At 40.5% G+C, this 23,686-nt stretch overlaps 1 protein-coding gene across 1 annotated transcript in view; it reads left to right on the forward strand.

Moving 5' to 3' along the window:
* KCNQ5 (potassium voltage-gated channel subfamily Q member 5) overlaps positions 1–22,633 on the forward strand; it is a 122,942-nt gene extending 100,309 nt beyond the window's left edge. The window contains exons 12-15 of the mRNA XM_037392966.1: positions 10,997–11,105; positions 18,983–19,114; positions 20,019–20,145; positions 20,546–22,633. Coding sequence (XP_037248863.1) covers positions 10,997–11,105; positions 18,983–19,114; positions 20,019–20,145; positions 20,546–21,487 — 1,310 coding nt within the window. The 3' untranslated portion in view covers positions 21,488–22,633. The remainder of the gene's footprint in view (positions 1–10,996; positions 11,106–18,982; positions 19,115–20,018; positions 20,146–20,545) is intronic.
* The last annotated feature ends 1,053 nt before the right edge of the window (positions 22,634–23,686 follow it).

Below are 23,686 nucleotides of genomic sequence, written 5' to 3' on the forward strand. Positions count from 1 at the left end.
ATTTGTCACAGACACATTTCCTCAGCATGTCCTCTGTTTTGTCCTGTGCGTGTTGTCATTAATAGCAATGACCTGCATGAGAAGATCGTGTTCCCTCTTATGTCTCCCTTTCACAGAAAAGGTGGCATAAACGGCACCTTGGGTATATCTGTAGGTAAGAGATAACAACAACAGAGTTTATTGCTGTCTGTAAACTCTTAAAGATCTTCCCACTCCTCAGGGCGAGCACAGCCTGTTTCCTGGTCAGTGGTTTCCAGGTACTAGTCCACCCTTATGAACTGGGGCCAACAGATACGACCAATTTCTCATCCATGGCAGAAGGAACAGCTTCCATTGTCTCCAGCTTTTAGGCAAATGCCAAGTTTCCACTCTGGGACCTCATCCAACTACTTCTAGGACTGGTGTCATCAGAGAGTTGTCAGCTGCGCTCACTGCTGAGAGGCAGCTCCCTGCTGCCTTCCCCAGCCCGTTGCAGGGAAAGTCAGGCCCCACCAACCTTGATGTTTTTCTCTCTGTGTGTGTTACCAGTTTCATAGTTCGATAGGCTTTCTGAGTTCAATAGCTCAATGAAAGGGATCTGGAGGTGATGTACTTGTGTTAGAACATCTTGCGGTTTTTCACTGGATTAAAATACAGTGTTTGCAGCATTTCATTAATTCCTCTCTGTTGTCAGGTCCTCCTGTTTCCTCTTCAGATGTTCTCTGGCCAAGGGATTTATTATTTTGGTGGGCTGATCTTCAAGCCAAACCAGAAGCCACCCCTTTCAAGATGAAAGTCTGGACACAAAACAATATGTCCCTTGAACAGCCAGTCCTTCTGGTGCTTCTTACACCTCTAGCATGTTTGGGGGGAGCAGAAATGACACTTGCAATAGGCCTTTTGGACAGTGACAACGTAGTACTGGGTACCTAGTCCAGTGTCAAAACTTTACATCAGTGATCTAATAAAAAAATAATTAAATTCTCACTATGAACTTCCCCTTCCAAAAGAGAAGACACTCAGATATTTGCTTGATTTCTTTTTCACTGTATGAGATCTGGGCTTGTAAATGATCAAAGAGCATTAGCACTAGCATTAGTGTTAGCACATGCAGAGGAGGAACTACCTCGCTATGAAGGTGAGGCGCACTGAACTCTGTGTAAACATAAAGCAAAGAAGCAAATATATGAGTAGAGGGTTCAGAAAGGAAGAGAAATTGTTAGCATATGAGGATGATCTAAGACAGATAGACAGTCAACACAGTGACTTTGTAGGGCTGATTGAGTTCTAATAAAGGACACGGTTGCAATCTGGGCCAAAACCATCAGAGACTGCTGGAAAAACTAAACATCAGCAATTAGAAACTGGCCTGTAAAGGGAGGTTTCTAATCCAAACAGGAGCTTATGGAGGCAGCTAAGAGGCTAACATGATTGAAAACGTAGTAGCCTTCCTCTTAGGCTACCCAGTAACAAAAGCTTTACTAACACTTCCCCACTGGATATTAAAACCACAGGAGAGTTTCTTGGCAGCAAGGAAAACACTTAAGCTGGCCACAGGTATCTCCCAAAAGGATATTGGCATAGCAGCCTTAGAACAGTATGACTAAAACTGTTGCACAAATGGCTTTATTTATGGGTAGCAACAGTCCTGTGAAACTGCCTATAAACCATTTATTGCTATTGCCAAAATGGGCCTGGCAACAACAGCAATTATTTCAGCTACATATGTGCATTCACAAATGGAATCCAAACCTGAGAGAGCTTTGATGGCTGGAGAGGTCTTTGGTGGCATGGCTGCAGATGCTCTCCGGAGCATTTAACAGCAGCGCAGGAGGGTGAAATTGAAAACAAAGACTTACATAATCTGATTTTAAATATATGCCCAGACTCTGGTGACATGTGGCTCACAACTGCCAGAACTCTTGTTGAAGTGGAGATCCTGTGCAAATTAACGGAGGTGCCAGGACGCTGTATTTCAAATCCCAGTTATCAGTCTAAAAGGGAATTCTCAGGACCAAGCAGATCAAAGGGAAATCTCCACCAATCAAGAATCGTAAATACCAAAGCTTTACAAAGCACACAGAAGGACAGAAGAATCCTACAGGGCTGTGCAAGAGCCTCCCCTGAAGGAATGCCATGTCACATGGGTGAAGGTGCTGCCTGACCTTGGAGCCGCACACAGCCACCCACGCACCACAAAATGAGCCAGGAGACCTCTGGCCCCAGGGTCTTCTCATGCAGTACGGCTTGTGTCCCTGCACCAAAACCAGGGAAAACACAGCCAAACTGCCCATGGGGAACAGCCCCCAGCGCATGAGAATACCCACTGGCAGGGACCAAACTCGTGCCAGGGTCTGTGCAAGTGGTTAAATAGTACAGGTGATCTCATGCCATTACCTAAGACACCGTGCCCGTGCCTCGTTGTATGTAGGTAGCATAGATCCAGCCACAGAGTCTCACCTCACAAAATCTCTCCCGTGAAGGCACTGGCATTCCTGCCCTGTTTTTTTTCTGCTTGCCTCGATTTCTGAGGAACAGAAGCTTTTCTGCTTAATGAAGTGATACGGTGTTGTGGATGCAGTTCTCAGTGAGGGACAAAAATGCGCTATCATTTTTTTTTCTACCATCCCATGCTTCTAAGCCTCTAAATGAGTTATAGTGCCTTTACTGTAACTTAGAGACTGTGTGGCTTTTTGAATAAAACATCAGAAGCATGCAGCACTGGAGATATTACAAACTTATTTCACTTGATTAATTAGCAAGAAATCCCTAAGGATATATTTGATTTCTTGCACCATCCCTGAACATTACACGCTCACACGACCTCTAGCCTTTCATTCCCTACAGAGTACTTGCACAAGATCCTCAGGGTAGAGTATATTATAAAAGCCATGGAAAGAATGCAATTGTGCATTTCAGCCCCCATGTCCTCAGATACTACCGTGTGATTTATGTATTGCAAAATTGACAGATTTTCCTTTCAGTAGCACAAACATCTTGACCTTGTATAAGGTTCACTTGATGTGGCAAAGGCCCTTAGTTTGGTTGCTTTTACATCTTGGTTAGCTTAAATTTGCTGATTCAAAATGAAGCTGTAAGATGTCAAAACAAAGCTGCTCAATTTGTATAAACCCCAGATGATGGGACTAAATGACATTTTATTAGCAATATATCAATTTGTGCTAGACAGGAGATTTATTTTCTTGTGATTGTTTAACTTGATGATAGAGCTCTCATTTATTACCATTGTCACTGTAATTAATTAGGAAGATCTGGCATTCTGATCTAAGCTCTGAGTCACTTCATCATTTTGTGTAAGTAAGTACAGGCCGTTGGTTTTAAGGCACTATTTTAGTTTATTCCAACCAAGGTCCTGACCATATGGGTCCATAATTTAGTCTCTCTCTTTATGATACATCTCGAGGAACTTGCTGTGCACCGTTGCTCGCTGGACTAAGTGCTTACTTGGTGGTCACAGGTGAATGATCAGCAAGCTCAGCTCCATGAGGGACGGCCGCAGACCACCACACAGATGGATGATTTGCATGGATTTCAGAAAACCTCATCTGCAGTGAAGAATAAACGAATGAGTTAAGCAGTAGTTTCGGGAGCACGCTCATAAAGCTTCCCAACCACCACGTAACACACTGGCACCAAATCTGAAACATTTGAGGAACGTTTTCACTGGGGAAACCCTTCATGGCTTTTTAAAATACAGAACGCTCCTGTGGCTATCTGAATCTAAAGCTGCCATCCTCCTCTCTCCCTTTGCCCACAGCTACCACCTCCTTCAAACAACAGGACCTAGCAATCTCCCAGGGCACAGGACGTCTGTAAACCTCATGGAATATCAGACATCATGTCAACTGACGTGTGCTACCAGGTCTTGCAGGGAGACGGTCAATTAGATGTGACATTTAGCTTGTTCATCCACAGTTCTAGATCTTATCCTATATATCTGCAATTTCTTTTACAGGTTTAACTTCTTGTGTGTGGCGTAGATAAAATAACAGATGTGTATCTAAAAATACATGAAAAACACACATTTAGAGTCACCTAGTATTTTTCTTTCTTACTGTTCTCACATGGCCATCTGAACTTGCTGGCTAATATGCTGCTATTTATAATAACATCAGCCATTTTAACTGCACAATTATTGTGCATATAATGAATTGTTTTTAGAAAGTCTCCTGGTCTTCCAGATCATCACTGAAAATGAAGAGGACTCCTTTTTAATTAAATAGTGGGAGCTGTTCCATGAAATCTTGCCAGTGTAGAAATTTTTTGTGAAGTTAAATAATAACTAAAGATAATGGAGAGTTGTTAGAAGGGAATGCTAGAATTTTAGATATTTGGAACTTGCCTGCATTATATGATAAGGTTTCTGTTATAGATTTTTCTATATATTTCGTGTTATAGATTAGGTTTCTGACCTTAAAAAATTGCACTTCCAAAGAAAGGAGACTAGATAATTATACCAAGAATATGTAAAAAACTTTCTATCAATCCTGTCATCCATTTTGGCCAAATTTGAGCTTTTCACATATGAAATGTTGTTGGGGATATTCTTTATGATATTCTGCTTCATATGGCACTGCAGATACCAAATTCCAGTTCTGATGTCCTCTTCCCTTCCCCATCTGGGAAGTTTTGCCTTTCTCAGGAGGAAGATGGCAGGGAAGGGAACAGCACTCCTGCACTCCTCGCAGGCGCTGCCTGCCGGGTGGGGGCTCAGAAGGGAAAGGAGCTCCTGCAAGCTCATGCAGAAGTGCTCCTCCTTCCAGGAGACACCAGTTTCCTTCCTCTCATGAGAAACTGCTTTCCAGCATGGAAGTGGCAACCATTTCATAAAAACTCCCTGTAAGCCACTTTTTCAAATGTTGTCGTCCTTATTCCCCGTTTCCTAATTTTGCCACATGGATACTGCTGGGTACTCCCAGGGATTTTTGTGTCATTTGCTAGAACAAGTATTAAGCATCTAACCTGAAGAGCACGTTCATGGAAACTTACTTGTCCTGCCTTCTTCCTTCTTTCATGATGACAAGAAAGCCTTTTGTTTTTCTCAGGCATCAAAGAAATAAATACACGATTCACTCCCTTGGGCTTCCTTTTTCTGGCCTCTGCTCTGGAAAGCATGTAAACATGGGCTGCAGCCTTTCCCTCTTTGGGGGTGCTTTGGGCGTTCTTATCATTAAGTGTGTGATTAAGTTCCATCCCAATTAGTGTTGCTTTTTTCAGATGACTTTTCCTATGGAGCCTAGCAAGCAATCACAGTAAAATGATTTATGTGAACTCTTCACTGAAAGACTCAGCTTGTTTATGTTTTAAAGCAAAGGAAAATTTGAAAGAAAGTCACTTCTAGGAGTAGTGGATTTGTATTCACGATTCAACAAACAGGAAAATGACAGCTTGTGAAGAGGCGAGAAGTTTCATGAAACAAATTTAAACAAAGGCACTAGGCTGGGGTACATTTTATTTTGATAAAGGGAAATTGCATTAATTGTATGAACCATGAAGATGTTTGTACTTAGAATAAGTTTTGAGGGGGAAAATGTAACTGAGATTTTGTGAAACACTCTGTGCATTATGACATTTGTGGAATACTATAAAATATGTACAGGGCACCTCCATTTTTTAGAGAATATAGGCTAAATCTCTAGCTCCCCACAGCAAATGCTCAGGGTGAAGAAAGTTACTTCAAAGGCAGCGTAAAGCTGCGCGAAATGCACCTACCTCGTAGGCACCCTAGGCACTACCTAGAGCAGCGTAACAGAGGCTCTACGTTACTTGCAAAAGGGGCTGAAAGAATAGCGTAATGGCAGTATGAAGGTGGCAGCATTGCTTCTTGAACAAGAGCAGTCATCCGAGCTCAGCAGCCGTTTAAGAGTAAGGCAGTTTGGAGCCTAACGCTAAAGCAGCTGCCTGGGCACCCCTGCCGCAGCAGAGCTCTGTGTTGGCACCTCCCGCAGGGACAGCCTGCCCTCCAAAAGTTTTGAATTTATGTCTTAACTTTACTTGCCCAGAAGTCAGATGCACTGAATTCTTCACTCGTTTTCTTTCTGACCACTTACACAGAAAATGAGTTTGGAGATGAGCGTGTCACGTTGGGGCACCCTGCACGCCTGCCCTGGGCAGCCAGAGCAACTCTGCGCTTGGAGCAGGCTACGGAGCTGCATTATGAAGTGCTTGGACTTCAGTTCCCAAGTTGAACTCTGGATTTTGAATGATGGCTATACACTATGGCTTGATGTAACTCCACACCATCAGGCCACCGTCCATTTCTTACCTTGAGTCGTGCATTACTATGAAAATCAATCAGACTTTTTTCCCGAATCAGTGCTTTTTTAACCAAGTTGACAAAACACTGTGCTGTAACATCTACAGTTTAACTTATTACATTAAGAGTCATATTCAGACTGGTAACTTCAGGCACCTATTTAGGTTTTGTCACGTCTAAAAGGTGGGGACTCAGCCTCAGCAGAACAATTTAGATCACCCACATGAACAGCCCTAACTACTTCCTACACAGTCAGAGTAAGACCTAAGTGCTTCCAAAGGCTTCCAAAAAGCAAGTCAAAAGGTCTGTGTTGGGATCACCATACCAATCGCTACGTTAGGAGCACTTCCACAGGACTATTCGTGGTGTCGGCACATGAGCTTCTTAATCTGAATTGTTGTTGCTAGCGTATGGCAGTTCCCAGAAAACAAATTGGAGTACAAAATCTTTTTGATTCTGTTAAACAGGAACACAATTACTTGAGCGTTACTGACATTGAAAGCATGAAGCTATGAGGGTGATCAGAGCAGTGTCACAGTTTTCCCAATGCCAAAGCATGTTATTAAACAACAGAAAACACTTCTGAGAAAGGACACATGTTATTTACAGAAATATAAATCAAGCCTTGTGCGTAACTTCTGCACAGAGCCATATGAAATGCAGCTTCAAACTTGTAACTTTTTTGTTGGTGATGCAGTGTTTCAGAACAGTGTAATTTTTTCCCGTTCATTTGGGGTGATCATAAATGACTGAAGTTTGCATGAAGAGTACGTAAATACTGTGACAAATGGGGAAATATCAAGATTATTTTAATGACTTGTGCATGCCTTTTTTATTTCTTGTTAAGTGCTGATCTGATGTGTGAGTAAATCAAAGACTGCTCTTCAGGAAGAAATTGGAAGAAATCAAATAGCGGCAAAGACAAGATGTAGCCCAAAGTAAATAATGTCAAAGATTCTAAGACAACAGTAGGTGCCGCAGCAGTTGTGAAATAAACATTTTACAGATAAAAATCAGAGGTTGTAGAGAGGTGAGTGACAGTCTTTTCTCCCAGGTAACAAGCAATCGGACAAGAGGAAACAGCCTCAAGTTGCACCAAGGGAGGTTTAGATTGGGAATTAGGAGAAAATTCTTCATCGAAAGGGCTGCAGATTAGATATTAGGGAAAATTCTCCCTGAAAGGGCTGACAAGCATTGGAACAGGCTGCCCAGGGAAGTGGTTGAGTCACCATCCCTGGACGTATTTAAAAGACGTGTAAATGTGGTGCTCAGGGACATGGTTTAGTGGCGGACTTGGCAGTGCTGGGTTAACGATTCGACCTGCTGATCTTAAAAGTTTTTTCCAACCTAAACAACTCTATGATTTTATGATTCTAAAATACATCCTGAATTGTAAAGATGCTGGTATTAGAAAAGGGGAATTGTTCCTGGATTGTCAGACTGCCTGACACCCCTTCTTAGGGAGATTTGCAGGAGTATGTCTAAATCGGTATTAAAAACCACTTTGGCCATCGTTGAGACCGGATTTGTGACCTGCCCAAGCAACAGACTTGAAAGGCCTGTTTAGCTGGTGGTAGAGGCTCCTGGAGAGAAAGAACAACCCGTGCTAACCCTAGGAAGGCCTAGCAGAGCGGCCAAGTTCATGCAGAGCAGCTGCTGCCTAAGGTTCCTTGTGGAGCCCACTTGGACCGTGCACAGCCACCTCAGCAGAGCAGGAGACATGGACAAAGGGTACGGGGAAGGACGAAGCAGATGTGTGCAGAGCTAAGCATCAGCTAGCACCAGGGGGTCTAGCTGCCCCGTTAGTGATGGGGAGGGCTCCCTCTGGGAACAGGCAGGAGCTGGGAGTGAGGCTTGCCAGGGGCCATGGCTTAGCCCTGCCTGGGAACTGGCCCGGGTTTTAACATGCTGGAGCTGCCAGAGCAGCCAAACTGACCCCAACACAGCCCCGACCTCAAGGATAAACTCGAGAGGGACGGAAGCGGTACAAGTACATCTCACCTCGTAACTATATCGTACACAACATGAGCTTCCACTGGAAAGACTCATCAGAATGTGAACTTTGATTTCAGTGTGGATTTTTTTTTCCAAATTGTTACTCTGCATCTCCCAAACTTTTTCCCAAGTCGGCTCAGTATTCTAAAGAAACAGGAATGTTTCCCATATGAATCAAACAAGGTTTCTGGCTTTTCACAAGTTTTATTGAGATGTGGTACCGAGTGCCTGCCATAAAGAAGGAAATTCATGTCAGTAGGAATATTAGAAAGGAAAAAAAGAAAGTGATCTATTAGGAGCGGTAGCTCTTCTTAAAGCTGGTTTAAATTTAGAAGAATTTTTCAGCATCTGTCTAAAGATTTTGCTGATCTTTTTATCCACATGTGAGCAACATGGAATACCACAATTGTATCACACTGTTCTCAAAACAGTTCTGCAAAGATATACTGTGCTAAGGAAGCCTTTTTATTAGTGACACTGTACTTGGCAAAGGACCCAGGACCATATCAGTGAGACAACCATTCAGAAACATGTTTATTTTAAACTTTCAAGTTGGAGTCTCTTGTTTCACTGGGTTGTAGCTCTTGTGCCCTCAGCAGAATTATTCCTAATTTACACTGGCATAACTGAGTAGATTCAAACCTTAGAGAGCCACTGGAAATACCAGCAGCATAAAAAGCTTTGGGTTTAGTATGGCATTTAGAAATGAGCTGGGAGATTTCAGCACTGGGAGAAGTAACTGGCGAGGCTGATCAGGGATGACACCTGGAAAGTTAGTGTTGTGGAATACTTAGCACTTTTTTTTTTTTTTTTTTTTGGGGGGGGGGGAGGGGCGTAGGTAATGTATATACCTATCAAACTAATAACATAGTTTACTTCAGCTAATTGCATTTCTGGGCAGGCATCCAAATGTTAGTTAGGCAAGAGAGATGGAGAGAAATATGTATTTCACCAGTAAGATAAGCCAAGTCATGAAAGCTCATGAAAGAGTGTGAGAAAAAAGCGCTTTTGTCATCACTGTAGGCATGACTTACAGTAATAACATGGAAGAGGAAATTTCAGTTTTGTATAAAAAATTCACTTTTACAGTATAAAACTTCTTTTTTAAGGTTGCATTTATTATTTCATATGTACTTAAATATTATTAACTTGGCTATAAACCATCTTTCTTCCTGTATGAAGCTGATCTGTCAAAGATAAAATCTCCTGCTCTTCAAAGCTACAGCAGATGTTCCTCATGAGTGTACCAGTTCAGCAGTAGTCAAAAAAGAAACTATATTCTCGAGGGTAATGAAGTAGCCAGAGTCATCAAAATAAATTATTATGGACAAATATCAACTCTGTGAAGACAACAATGCAGGAATACCAGTTCCTGAAGATGCAGCCTTGTAAAATGCTGTTTATGCCAAGATAGAATTCCTATTAGATGTAAAAGGTACCATGAAATTTCCAGGCACTTCTGACGGGCAAAGAATATTTTTCATCTTTAATATACTGTCTTTCTGAAAAAGGATCTTGCAAAAAATGTCCTTAAATCATTTGTGTCTGATTGCGCTTCAAATCTGCTTATAATAGGAGCCTCTGAAATGGTTTGCTTGCAGTGTTTCTGGATGACTAAGCCTGTTTTAAATAACAGCATGAATGTAGGCAGGAACATAGGGCTGGGAAGAAATCTCCATTACTGAGAGTTACTGAATCCCACCCTTTTTTCTCTATTTCATGTCACTCTTCTGTTTCACACTCTCTTCCTCATGAAGCAGAGACACTTGAATGTTGAAATACACGAACCTTGGATGAAATTCTTCACCTAGTAGGCATCTGGACTTTATGCAGTTGAAGAAAGATGGTTTAGGAGGAAAAAACACCTACCTTCAAGAGTTTTCCTGTACTTCATGTGCCTTCAAGACATATATGATGTACAGGCATCCACTGACTCTGCTCTCCTTGCTTTGTTCCCATTCCAGCACATTTTAAGTTTGTAAACCTTCTTGGTCATGCATCAGTCCCCGTTTTCTTTGTGCATTGAGGTACACTGTGCACTCCTGAGTTTTCTAGCTAATTCTCAAATGGTAACTCTGCAGAGGTGGTGTTAGGAAAGGGTAGAGGATCTATTTTTTTCAGGCAAATAAATACAGTAACTTGGCTTAAGCTCCTGTTGCAAAGGAAAACTGCAGTATCTACATGGCTCTGAGGTTTAAAATGGCAGTTGATCCATGATGGATGTCATCCTCTGTTTATTGCTGGTAAAAAGGTACTTTGTTTATCTTCACCTGTAATAAAGCATTGGATCATTCCACAGCCTCCTCATTAAATGAAATGGATCTTCTCCTTTGTCTTCAGTGTCAGGCTGATCCATAGTGGTAAAAAAAAAGAATATAACTTCAGCATCTTTTGATTCTGCCATTACATCTGTTAGCTCACTACTTTCCTTTTAAGACAGAGAATGTGATGAAAAACAGTGAGACATGAGGAACAGACATACTGGTACTCAACTATTAATTTGTTTGAAAAATAACAGGACCTTTTTCCTTTCTAACTTTTACTATTTACACTGGGGATTACCCAGGCCTTTTATGACACAAGCATAGACACACACAAGTGCATGATAGAGTTCATAAACTGATGAAGCTCTGTCTCATTTGATTTATAGTCCTTATTTTTCCAAACCATTGTGCAGGCCGTTAGAAAACACTAAGGAAGAGATTTTTAAATGCTGCTTGTTTAGTCTGCTCTTGTATTTTGCAGCTGACACCAGTCTTGGAACAGATGATGTTTATGATGATAAAGGGTGCCAGTGTGATGTGTCAGTAGAAGATCTCACCCCTGCTCTTAAAACTGTCATCAGAGCAATCAGGTGAGTAAAAAATACTGAGTGTATAAATATTTGAGATTTCTTTAATTAAGATTCTAATTAACTGCATGTCAATTAATAAAATGGTAGTTGAACTTATTACATGGCTATATTTGTTACATAACTAATGCTAATGTAATTTATTTATGATTCCTTTCCATCAGTATTTTAGTTAAGTTAAAAGTAAAAATGTTTTACCTGTTCTGTTATTGGTTTCTCAATGTCTAAAAATGTTACATAATTTGACTCAGAAAAGAGAGAGCATCATGAATGCTGCTTTCCACTATATTTCCTGTAATCAAAAATACTGTAATCCAGTTTGATGTAGTTTTACTGAATGTGTATAGTCTTGCCTGGAAAAGTTATTTCCTTTCTAAGTTTAGGGTTTTATTGTACTTCCATATTCCTGAAACTGTCTGTCATATGGCTTTTTACTGCAGCTTTCTTCTGGTAACAGCAGAATAATGACAGTCATTCAATTGTGCAAAGCCTTGCCTACCACTATCCGTTGAACTAAATATAACCCAAATAATTTCAAACTAATAGTCTCATTCTTTTCCAAGAAAGTATCAAACTCCATCAAAACTTATAGAATTACCTATTTTGAAAGCTTAAACTTCGCATTCATCCTACTGAGACTGTCAGGGCTCTTCACCGTCCTGAATTTCATTTTTAAGTGCAAATCCTGACAGGCAGGATCCCCACCATAACGGGTCCACCGGCAAGCAAGGAGAGGCCACGCATTACGTCTCTGCTGAAGCAAACCCGAGGTTATTGCTGCGGGTCACCCCACTGGCTCTGCATCACAGTCACATCAGTGCCCCCTGTCCTTCTTGCAGGCAGGAGCCACAGGGACTTTCTACAAAACCCTATGGCAAGATGATGTTTTCCTGCAGGGAGACTCTTGCCTGAGTTTTCTCAGCACTATGGGAAGAAAGGGCTCAAGCTCTTCATCAAATAATTTTGTACAGTGATAACCTATGGGCTACTTGTATTTCATTCCCCTTTTTCCACCGATTGCCAATGCGGACAGATGGCGAGTAAGCCTGTTTCTAATACCTTTCTACTAGTGCAGACAGCTTGACAGATCACTTGCAGATTTCTGTTCAACCATTTTTCCAACCAGCCTGGAAATGACCTCACAGGACATGTCAGATACCAGGTCTGTGTCCACAGCTACTGCAACTGGCAACTCAGATGTCACCGCCAAGAACCCCCTCTTGCCAGCAATGTTTCAGCAGGTGACAGAAATCTTTCTACACAGCGGACACCCACCTAAAAGGCAGGCCTGTTCCTTCAAATGGAAAATGCTCAAATTAGGAACAATCAGCATAGTCTGTTGGCTCTGGTGCCAGAGATCCTTGTCTGTGATGTTCCGTTTTAAACAGACTGGCTGGAAAAGTGCACCTTGCCACTGCACTGGCAAGTGGTATCAATGGTCATCTCATTCTTAATACTGTCCAAATTCCTTAAGATCATCTTGACATTTTAATACTAAATTAATGGAGCTTGTTTTCAAAGGCATCACTGGGTTGTTCAATGCATCACCTGCATCTTTGCTTGGTTCTCTTGGTAATTACCAGCTCAAATGGAAAGTAACCAAATGTGAAGGACGTGGTTAGCAAACTTCTACAGCGCCATCCACAGAAATGTTCTAATCAGAACAGCAAAGCTGCAACAGTTCGATGTTTCAGACATGCACTATTTAACTGATGAGTCAACTTTTTAGATTACCTCCAACTTTTTCTCTGCACACTTGGCTTACCAAAAACCAACTCATTTCACCACTGAGGTTGAGAATAAGAATCTCCACTTGCTATCAGTTAGCCATGCATCTCTCCCATGTCTCCTTGCAAATATTAATGTTTCACTAGATTACAAACGGCACATAAATCTTGCTTCAGAAACACCTTCGTCTGAGATCTGTAAAGCAGTAATATGCCATGTTAAATGCTATACCTTCATCTCTCAAAATCAAGAGACTGATAATTCAGTTCATCGGGTAGCTGATACTCCTCTTTCTGATTATTCAGAGTATCTGTTACCTGACTACACCGGGATCTATGCAAACATCTGAAGAAGGATCTGAGACACTATATAGTAACTGTAGAATTTCAAGATGATAACATCTGCCTATATGGAAACTTTGTGCCTCATTTTGAAGTTTGTTTTTAGCAACAGCTTTGAATTACAGGGGGAATGGGGGAGGGTGGAGGTTGTTTTTCCTTTCATGCTGGTATACAGGAGCAGATGAAGACAGAAGGTACTTGCATAGCTTCATGAGATACTATGAAAAGACCCCAAATATAAGCACACATGGTTTAATCCATTCTGGCTATATCACCTTGAAAAACTGCAATAAGGGAGAGTAATTATTTTTTTCCTGCTTAGAGCTGGGTACGATTTGATTTACAGGGATACAAATGGTCCTTTTGTTTGGAGGAAAAAGTGGAATTAGCAAAATTAATTCATGCCTGTGGGTTTACAGAGGTAGGGCCTCTCTCAGTTTTGGAATCAGAAAGAACTGGGGATGTGTTTGGGAAAGGAGCCTAGAATGTGCTGGTTACTCTCAGGTTGGACAGCCTTGAAATAGCAAAGACAAAGATTGGTTTATTTATAATCTTTCGTTTTGGAAACTTCAAAGTGTACTGCTTCAGTTTTGACCTTGCTTACTTACATCTTTCCCAGGACTACTTTATTCTTCAAAACAACTTTTTGATTTTAAACAAACAAAACCCCAAACTTTCATTTTGAAATGGTTAAAAGAGGAGATGGAGAAAATAGTCTTTTCCTGGAAAAGTTCTTAACTTATTGACCCTTTCCAAAAGTAGGACTCTGAACCAGTCCTACTGAAGACCCACTGGGCAGACCTGACCGGTAACATGTTGAGCTGTCAGCCTCCTCTCAAAGTCCCCCAAGCTGAGTGTTCCACATCCCATCTCTTGTGCTGCTCCCTCCACTCCCCCTTACTACAAACCCTCTGTCAGGAAAGACGAACTGAGGCAGTAGGGAAGCTGCTTGATGCATTTGCACAGTGTTGGGTGAGCAAGGAACAGATGGGCAGCGTGGTGAAATGTGTGCTCCACAGCATGCCTTGGACCAGGCCAGGATCCATCCTGCTCCTCTGCAGCCTCTGGCTGGGATCAGAGCAGCGCACAAAGCAGTTCTTGCTAGCAGTACGTGGAGCCTTTGGGCCAGCAGCTTTGGTAGCACTACTCAACCAGCCCTAGTCTTGTCATGAACAAAAAGCCATTAATATCCTGTAGAGTTCCTGGAGACTAACAAAAAACATTGCATTATCTAGCTCTGTTAGTTCACAGGGATGAATGTATATAAAAGAGACTAAAAAGAAGACGAGGATACCTTGTTTCCATATATTACGATATCTCTGATAATTTTTCATAGCGAGAGACACTAAATGCTGTAATACTCTCCACCATGGAAATGATGGAATTATTTCACTATTTATGGAATATAAAATTAGATTTGAGAAGCATAAATAAATAAGCAATAGGAAATAGCTGCAGTGGCAGGAAGATGAACTTCCTGACCTAAAAGGTCTTTTCTCTCTTTAACTCCAGTGATTGCATAGATATGTTTTCATTTGTTGTTAGTAAGAAATAATAATAATAATAATAATAAATGTAGCTAAATGTAATGAAACTTGAGAATTCTTGAGCTGATAAGCTACTTAGTTGAATAGTCATACATATTTAGTAGCCAAAATAAGGAAAATATAATTTACCATTTGTGTTCAGTCTTTGAAATGTTTCTGCTACACCTATAAAATGTATTTTTAGCAGCCATTGTGAATTTGTTCAATGGTAGCGTTTCAGAATCGTCTATTTCTTTTAAATCCCAACACATTGTGTATTTTCTGCCCACATGATCTTCAGAGTATAGGCCAAGGCTCTCAGATGTGTCTTTGCCTACAACAGCAGTGTGTCTGGGAGAAGATGCTGTCTCTGGCTCCTAGGGGGTGGGTTGGTCCAGGCCAAGACCCGAGAGAGGGGACAATGTTGACCCGCTCACGCCACATGTAGTGGAACCATCTCTCAACCACCTTTGTTTGCTGTCCTGTCTGTATCGGGTCCTGGTCTCTGCTGCACGTTGCAGTTATTTGAAGGGTTATTTGGCAAAGTAAAGGTAGAGAGATAGAGAGGAACCAGCACAACTAGATTGGTGTGCACCTGCTTTCCTGATGCAGTAAAATGAGCAAACAAACTGTGGTCATTTCATCTAGCTATAGGTAAAACAACCTACCTGTCTTTTAATATTCAAGTCAGTAACCATATATGAGTTTATCTGAATCTCAGGAGAATGCAGCTCCATTTCTTCCTGAGATAGCGACGAGACTGACAGGATAGAGGTTTACAAAAATAACAGTATGACAGGGATGCGCAGAGTATTAAAGGTATTCTGACTCGGTGCCGGTCGCAGTAAAGTGTATTAATGACAAGCAGAATAGCTTCTAACAGCAGAAGGGGCAACACAAATGGAAATTAAAATGCAACAAATGCCAGGAAAGAGATGCAACACGCATATTCAGAAAACACTGTCGTTCTAGATCACTGCTGATCCTGCATTTGACAAGAGGTAAATGAAATGGATGCTTCTTTTGGCTGCTACGGGTCAGTAAGACAAAATTAGTACTGGACCTGTAGCTTTCTACAGATTATCAGGGCACGTGAAGATTAATGGGACCTGTGGTTTAGACATTAACTATAGACAAAGCACTTTGATATATTGGTCTAATTCAGCACTAGACTTTTTTTTCTGCTCTCCTCTGGATGCATCATTGAAATAGGCTACTTTTTATGGTTAATTCTCACCAGAAAATTGTCACACTTGGCATTTGAGTAGGCTTACAACAGCGCATCATCTATCACGTTAGATTTGAGTTACAAAACACCACCTCGCTACAGGGCACACAGCGACTTAAAAATATAAATAATGTTTCAAAAAGTCAGGGGGACTACACGGTTTTGTTCTTTCGGGTAAATTCTGACTTTCCATCGCTGCCGTTTGGGCAGTACCGGCAGCGGCCGTTTCCCACGAGCCGTGTTTGCCCCCTCGTGGTACAGCCAGAAGAGACAGCCCGAGCTGGAGCTGGTTGCCCCGTTCCTCCCGTTCGTGTCAAGGGCTGGTGCTTCAGATATTTGGGGTATGAATAATTTCGTGCTCGTTTTCCCTCTTTTGGTACAGGTAGACTACCCACTTGTGCCCGCTTAACCGGACCCTTCGTTTTTATCCCACAGCAACACACCAGAATAGACAGCTCTTTATTCTAGAAGCGTGAAGGAAGGAAGCTCGAAGGCTTTTTTGTTCACGATTTTTGAATATGCTCTATATAGTTGTAATAATCTTTCAGATGGGTGTTCAAGCCTATCAAGTTCAATTACATAGTTATTTCAACAAGTAGAAAGCCAATTTAGTTTTTAAAATTGACAGTAAATAACTATGAAGAATCAACCAAATTTAATAACTGCAAAGCAGTTGCTAGGCTCCATCGCTGAAAGAAGTCAGGTTTTCTGTTTCATAATTAACTTGCAATCTTTTAAAATGCCGGTGTTTTATAACCCTTCGGATTTTTGCACAGTTTATGGAAAAATTTACATATTTGAAGCAAAAATTAAGCAATAGAAGTCTGTTCCAAACCCTGCTGAATTTAATTGATGGCATCACATGAGCTAATACCTAAACCAGAACTAGTACAGCTACACCTCAGTGATACAGCCATGATGCTTTCGATTCTGTGTTTGACTTCTGAACATTAGGAACAAACTGCCTTGATAAGCAAAAAACCTGTTACAAAGCTGGAAAGCAGTAATGAAGACTTTTGTGCACGCTGATTAAGAAGCTTCTGTGGCTGTTAATAAAAATTAGTTTTCTGTCTCTTTGCTTGTAAAATCACCCAGTTGTGGTAAATTCAGTTGTCTTCAAATATGCTACTAATCCTCTGGCTCTGCTTTTCTAATAGAGTGTCATCTTTTTACTTTATCAAGAGCATGAAGTAAAAATTTGTGACCACCAAAACAGAGAATAATAACAAAAGAATACTTTCTTGTATGTCAGCTACATCATGTATTCTCTGTAACCTGACTAAAGAACTGGATTTCAGGAGATTGTCTGTGCTGTCAGACTATTATGAACAGAACATCTTGGCATCATTTGACAGCTAAAAGAAAAAAAAAATTGTATCCCAGGTTCAGAGGCCTTCAGATTACAAAAGATGCCAAAATCCCTAAATCTGAAGAACCAGCTGACAATAGAAAAGAGGAAAGTGCATCATCTGACGTATTTAAAACTGCAGTGGAGGTCCTGAACTGTCAAGGTGATGAACTACTCTTAACAGACCTATTCCATTTTTAATTTCTATAATCAGAATCATAGGTACAGCTCTATGCCAGTGACAAGCAACCTCATTCTTATCTGGAAGTTACCAGAATGGGAAATATCAACAACCTAAGCACTGTGGGAAAAGGCTGATATTATTTGGAAGAACATTTATGTATGATACAGAAACAGGTAGAGGATCACGATATACTATTAATCTGACTCCACGTAGCTATTACCATGACGTCTGTCTTAACTATACAAAGTATAGTTTTCCTAAATTCCACTAAAACATTACTAATTTTACTATTTTTATCACAGAACAAGAGCCATGTTTTGGGTTTAGTTATAATTCATTGTCTTACAGCTGCTAAGTACATATCACAGTAAACAAAGAGGGAATATATTAGCATGAAATATTGGCATTTGGAATAGGATACCAATTTACCGTCTCTGCTTTTCTAATTGCAATAGATAGCAAATATCAGCAATTTGGCCCTAATGGGGCTCCATAAGCTCTATAACACAGACCAGAATGGCCAACACACCTGATCCCTCAGTTTCTCTCCTACTGCCTGCATGGTTCTCCCTTCTGCCGTTCTCATGTAAACCAAGGAGAGCTGCAGGTTTTCACAGCTGACCTGGAAAATCAGCTCACTGTCATTTACTTTCCAAATTTGTCAATTCTATTATTTAAAACTTGCAATTTAATATAAACCTTTTCATTCGAAGAAGAATTACTCTGTGGACATCCCATAAGCATGACAGAAACTTGTACAAGTCTGACATAAAAAACATACACCATTCATCAATTTTGAATGTTTACTGTTATCTGATACTTACTGTTCTGCAGTAAAAGTCAAAGGAAATAATCACAAATGCTAATTAAACAATAATTCCCATATAGTTCAACATGGGACAAACATGAAGACTTAAGTAGCCTTCAAAGTTTGATCTGAAGTCAGCAAAATAACTCAAAAACACTTAGGCCTGAATGATAATTACAAATAAAAAACTAAATTAAAAAGGAATTGAGTGCATAAATTTAATTTTGTTTACAAAATGGAAAGCAAGGAACTTAAAAAAGCACTGGAAAAAGAATACTATTGTTTGTTTGTGTAATTGATTCGTTAGAGAAATCTTTCCTCTAACAAGAACAGAAGTAGCTTAAGCACAAATGTAGCTTACAAACTATCCCACTCAAGTCAGTGGGACTAACCCCAGGTTTAAGTTAAGCTTCAGTACCTTTCATATCAGGCACCTACTATAAAAAAGCCAGGCATGCTCTGCACTCTTCAAAATAGTGTTACCTGTTTTCTCTTGTATTAACAATTCAAAGGGATAGCTACAATGCATTTGTACCTACGCCTTTGTACCTACGTATTTGTAGTTATAAAAACAATTCTGTAAAAGGAAAAGTTCACTTGCACAAGCTGGATTGAAAATATCTTCCATATAAAAATTAGCTGTAAACTTTCGTCAGTGTATATTGTATTGTTTCACAACTGTTGAAGATTAATCTGTGAAATGCTTTTTCCCCACAGAATTATGAAATTTCATGTTGCAAAGAGAAAGTTTAAGGAAACACTTCGTCCATATGATGTCAAAGATGTCATTGAGCAGTATTCAGCAGGTCATCTAGACATGTTATGCAGGATTAAGAGTCTTCAGTCGCGGTAAGGAAAGAATAATTTCTGCTCTGCATAAGCATCTTATGTCATTCACTGCATAATGAATATTGGTAACGTTTCACATTTCCATATTACATTTGGGTACAATTGTCATCCATGCTTCAGCCCAGCCTCTCCTTCCGTGAACACAGCTGAGCCAGAAATTACACTGTGGGTAAAACCAAACAAAACCCCATGTATCTAAATTATCCCCAGAAAACAGTAGTCTAAACAATAGAAAACGTAACCCTGTATCTGTAAAGTCCATTCATAAACAAGGAATTTAGTCAGGTGGTCACCAAAAGGATGAGGTCAACATTAAGAACTGCCTTTCTCCCACCCCAGACTTCCTTTTTTTGTGTAAAAGAAATTGGGAACTACCGGTAATGTAGCATTTCCGTAGATTTTATGTTCTCAACTCCCAGCTGTTATCATGTATAAAAAAAAAACAACAAAAAAACCCCCAAAAAACCACGACATTGCATCATGTGTATCATTACCAGCATCAGGGCTGAGATGCCTGCTTCAAACTGACAGCTTTCCCCGGACTCGCTGCTGCTGTTAGGATGGGAGAGCTGAGGGTGACACTGGTATGTCTGTTCCTCCACAGTATCAGGCTGCTGGAGAGGCCACCTCCTTGCTCCCCCTCTCAGCAAGTCTAGCCCTGGATCTCCCAGATGATGGCGAAGTACCGGCTCCCAGTTCCTGCCAATGGAAAAGAAAAGCAGTCTCAAATGCTAAAAAATAACTCTTTTCTTTCTTCTTTTTAATTAATAAAATCAAGGGGTTTTTCTTTCTCAAGTGCTTTTCTGAAGTACTGTGATTTAAATGTTTAATGTATGGATATAGTGAATAGTTCCATATCATCACTGATTTCAGGAATCATGGCAACTTTTGATTTCTCTTACAGCGTTGACCAAATTCTTGGGAAAGGACAAATCACAGCAGATAAAAGAAGCAGAGAAAAGAATCCTGCAGAGAATGAGACAACTGACGACCTCAGTATGTTAGGGCGCGTAGTCAAGGTAGAGAAACAGGTAGAGTGATTTTCTGTGTCACCTTATCTTGCTTTGTTGCTCATGCCTTCTGTGTATTTTATTGCCACTTTCCAAGGCTGAACAGGTAATTTTTACTTTTTTTTCTTCTAAAGCCCCCTTCGTTTACATGTTGAAATAAAATTTGTATGAATCACACTACCTTAACTGTCTTCCGTGAACAAAAAAGTAAGGAAAAATTGCAGGTTATTAATTTTTTTTTCCTTTTATCAGTCTGCTTATGAAAACTTTACATGGCTTTTGTCATTTTTCAAAGGTCAATAATGTATACCAAGCTCCTTCCATTCTTCTCTTCAGTAGTCATATTTTCCCTTTGCTTGGGTTCCAAACATTTTAAGTTAGTATTTGGTATTAACATCAAACTTTTACTCTTCTCCTCTAGGTACAATCCATTGAATCAAAGCTGGACTGTCTATTAGATATTTATCAACAAGTCTTACGAAAAGGATCCGCATCTGCACTCACTTTGGCTTCATTTCAAATGCCAGCTTTTGAGTGTGAGCAGACTTCTGATTATCAGAGTCCATCAGACAGCAAAGATTTGTCTAATTCTGCACAAATCAGTGGATGTGTATCCAGATCAGCTAGTGCCAATCTGCCTCGTGGCCTGCAGCTTATACTGACACCAAATGAATTCAGCACTCAGGCTTACTATGCTTTTAGTCCAGCTATGCATAGTCAAGCAACGCAAGTGCCAAATGATGGACCTGCAACAGTTAATAATACATCAAACCAAATAAACCAGGCAACTAAGCCAGCAACTCCAACAACATTACAAATACCACCTTTCTCATCAATGAAGCATATCAATAGGCCTGAGCCCGTTCATATTATTCCTGTAACCACACAGGAAAATATTTCTGATGTCACCGCTTGCCTTGTTGCATCAAAAGATAACGGACAAGTTGCACAGTCCACTACGACAAAGGATCTCACATGGAGAAAAAGTCTGGATACAGAAGGGGAACCTCTGCTCTCTGTTAAACCTGTGGTGCAAATGGATTTAGGAAAATCTTTATCTGTACAAAACCTTATACAATCAACAGAAGAACTGAATGTACAGATTGCTGGCAGTGACTCCAGCAGTTCCAGAGGTAGCCAAGACGTATACTCCAAATGGAGGGAGTCAAAATTATTTATAACTGATGAAGAGTTGGAGACAGAGGCAGGAGCAGAGACTACTGAAGCCATCTCGCGCCCGTTAGTGGAAACAACTGTCTCTGCTGACTCTCTAAGGACTGGAATATCAAGATCATCTCAAAGCATCTGCAAGCCAGGGGACGGTACAGAAGCACTCAATCTGCTCCATGTCAAACTTAAATAACAGCTTGTGGGCTTTCTTCATTGGCTGGGTCATTCCTCTAGTCATACATATCATAGCATGAACTGTTTTCAAAGCCTTTTTAATAAGATAAAATCACGAAAATCAGGATGAATCTGCAAAGCAGTTGAATGAGCCCATATCTCCTAGTTGCATGAAAATGCATGTTTAAGTGACGGCTAACATTCAAATTTACACCTACAGTACGGCCTTTCATGTAGTACAGTAGGTTTAAATAATGAGTTGCCTACAAAGCTAATGCTGCAGGATGTATCAAAAAGCAAAAATCTGAGCATTTAGACCTAGTGCCGTTTCTACAGGGCAGAAGTAAAAAATCGTAAGGGTTAAAGCACTTTGCTTCTGAACTAATTAAATAAATAAATATATATGTATAATGTCCTGATTTAGATGATAGTTTATGTTTACAACAAAAAATTATCTACAGCTGCTAGCAAGGTACCAAGGAAACCAGTAATATGGGATTAGAAATGGCTGCCAGTTGCAAGATACACACATTAGCTCATCAGTAGTCAGTTATTTTTAACTTTGAAAAGTACGTTCATATCCATCCGATTTTTGGTGATTTAGTGCTGTGGCAAAAGTATCTGACACACCACTATCGTGTTGTTCTTTATAACAAGAACATTATTTTACTATGAAAAGTTTGTATTTTGAGGATTGTGGCTGGCCTCAGAAGTGGATAACCTGGGTGACTGCAGTAAAAATTCAGGGGACTCTCTCCTTCCAGTCTCACTGAGGAGCTATCATGTGAATCTGAAACATTTTGGCAGCAGTAGGTGAGGGAAGGAAGCAGGTGCTGCCTTTATTGTAGAAGACTATTTCCTTCTGTGGAAATTTTGGCAATTTTCTGTGCAGTCCCAACGTGATACCATGACAGCACTTACTTCATAAGGCTGGGAAAGGAGGGAAAATGAGGAACTGAAACTAAAAAGGACAGCACAGGGAAGAAAGATAACACAATCAATGAAGAAGAAAAAAAAATATGGATTTAGATGTGCAGGAAGGGAAATGATCCCAGAAAATAAAACAAGGAAGGTAAAGAGGCAAAAAGCTGGATTTTTTTTTTTAATCCAGCCTGTCAGTCACAGATATGGAGTGCTATTTCCAAAAAAAAAAAAAAAAAAAAAAGGCCATGTAGGCAACCAGAAATGGAAATAGAAATGGGGAAGACCACCTTAACTGAAAAAAAAAAAAAAAAAACCAAACCTGCAGATGAGGTTTTTTTGGTTGGTTGGTTTTGTTTGGTTGGTTTTTAAATAAAAGGGGAGGAGGAGAGAGGGGAAAGCAGTTGCACCCTTATAGCTCAACACTGTGTCCCACCTGCTGTCATTTCTTGTGAACTTTCCAAGAAAGAACCTTCAGACTCCTTCCTCCTAATACCTGAGTTTCCAAATTTAAAGCCTACATGAGACCAAGTATCCCTGCTTGATACATCCTCTGTTTTTTCTCATCCTAACCTACACTTCACTTCTGCTGAGATGCAGGAGCAGTGTTAGTGACTATCTGCACATCCCCAGCAAGGCTTTGCCACTGGGAGATCCCTTGCAGAGCCTAAACAGGCTTTTGCTCTTCCCAGCTGAACGAGGTCTCTGTGTGTTGCCTCCCCTGATTTATATCCCACCTGCACCACAGGCTTGTAGACAACCCGATTTGGGCTCAGCTTCCCTCTAGCAGCAGGAACACCGAATGTACAGGGGTGCCAGTGCCAGCTCACTCAGGGCAGTGTTCTCTCAAGGCCCAGACCTGCTGGGAACTTACTCTGTACATCAGTATCACTCCAGTCTTAACCATGGCTAAATGCTGTAGATTGTATTGTGAAGGACTTGATCTGTTTACTATGAAACCATTACAATTTCTGCTTCCGTATTTCCTTTACAGAAGTATTCCTGGATGTTACATGACAAACTTATTATGTGAAAGTACATGCAAACTGTAGAGTGTATATATTGTGTCATTATATGGGGTCCACGGATGGTACACTGTGTTCCATGGCTTACACCGGAGCAAACTTCAGCTGTTAAATCCGGAAAGACACCTTGAAGCACAATTTCCTCACCACTGATTTGCCATATAATTTACCACATTCAGCCTTTCCTGTTTTCTTTCATGTGCAGTCTGATCATACTAAAGCCTGATTACAGCAGTAATTTTGTGAGGATAAATAGGGATTTTTCTACATCT

This window comes from Falco rusticolus, chromosome 6, assembly GCF_015220075.1.
Source record: "Falco rusticolus isolate bFalRus1 chromosome 6, bFalRus1.pri, whole genome shotgun sequence".
NCBI classification, from domain to species: domain Eukaryota; kingdom Metazoa; phylum Chordata; class Aves; order Falconiformes; family Falconidae; genus Falco; species Falco rusticolus.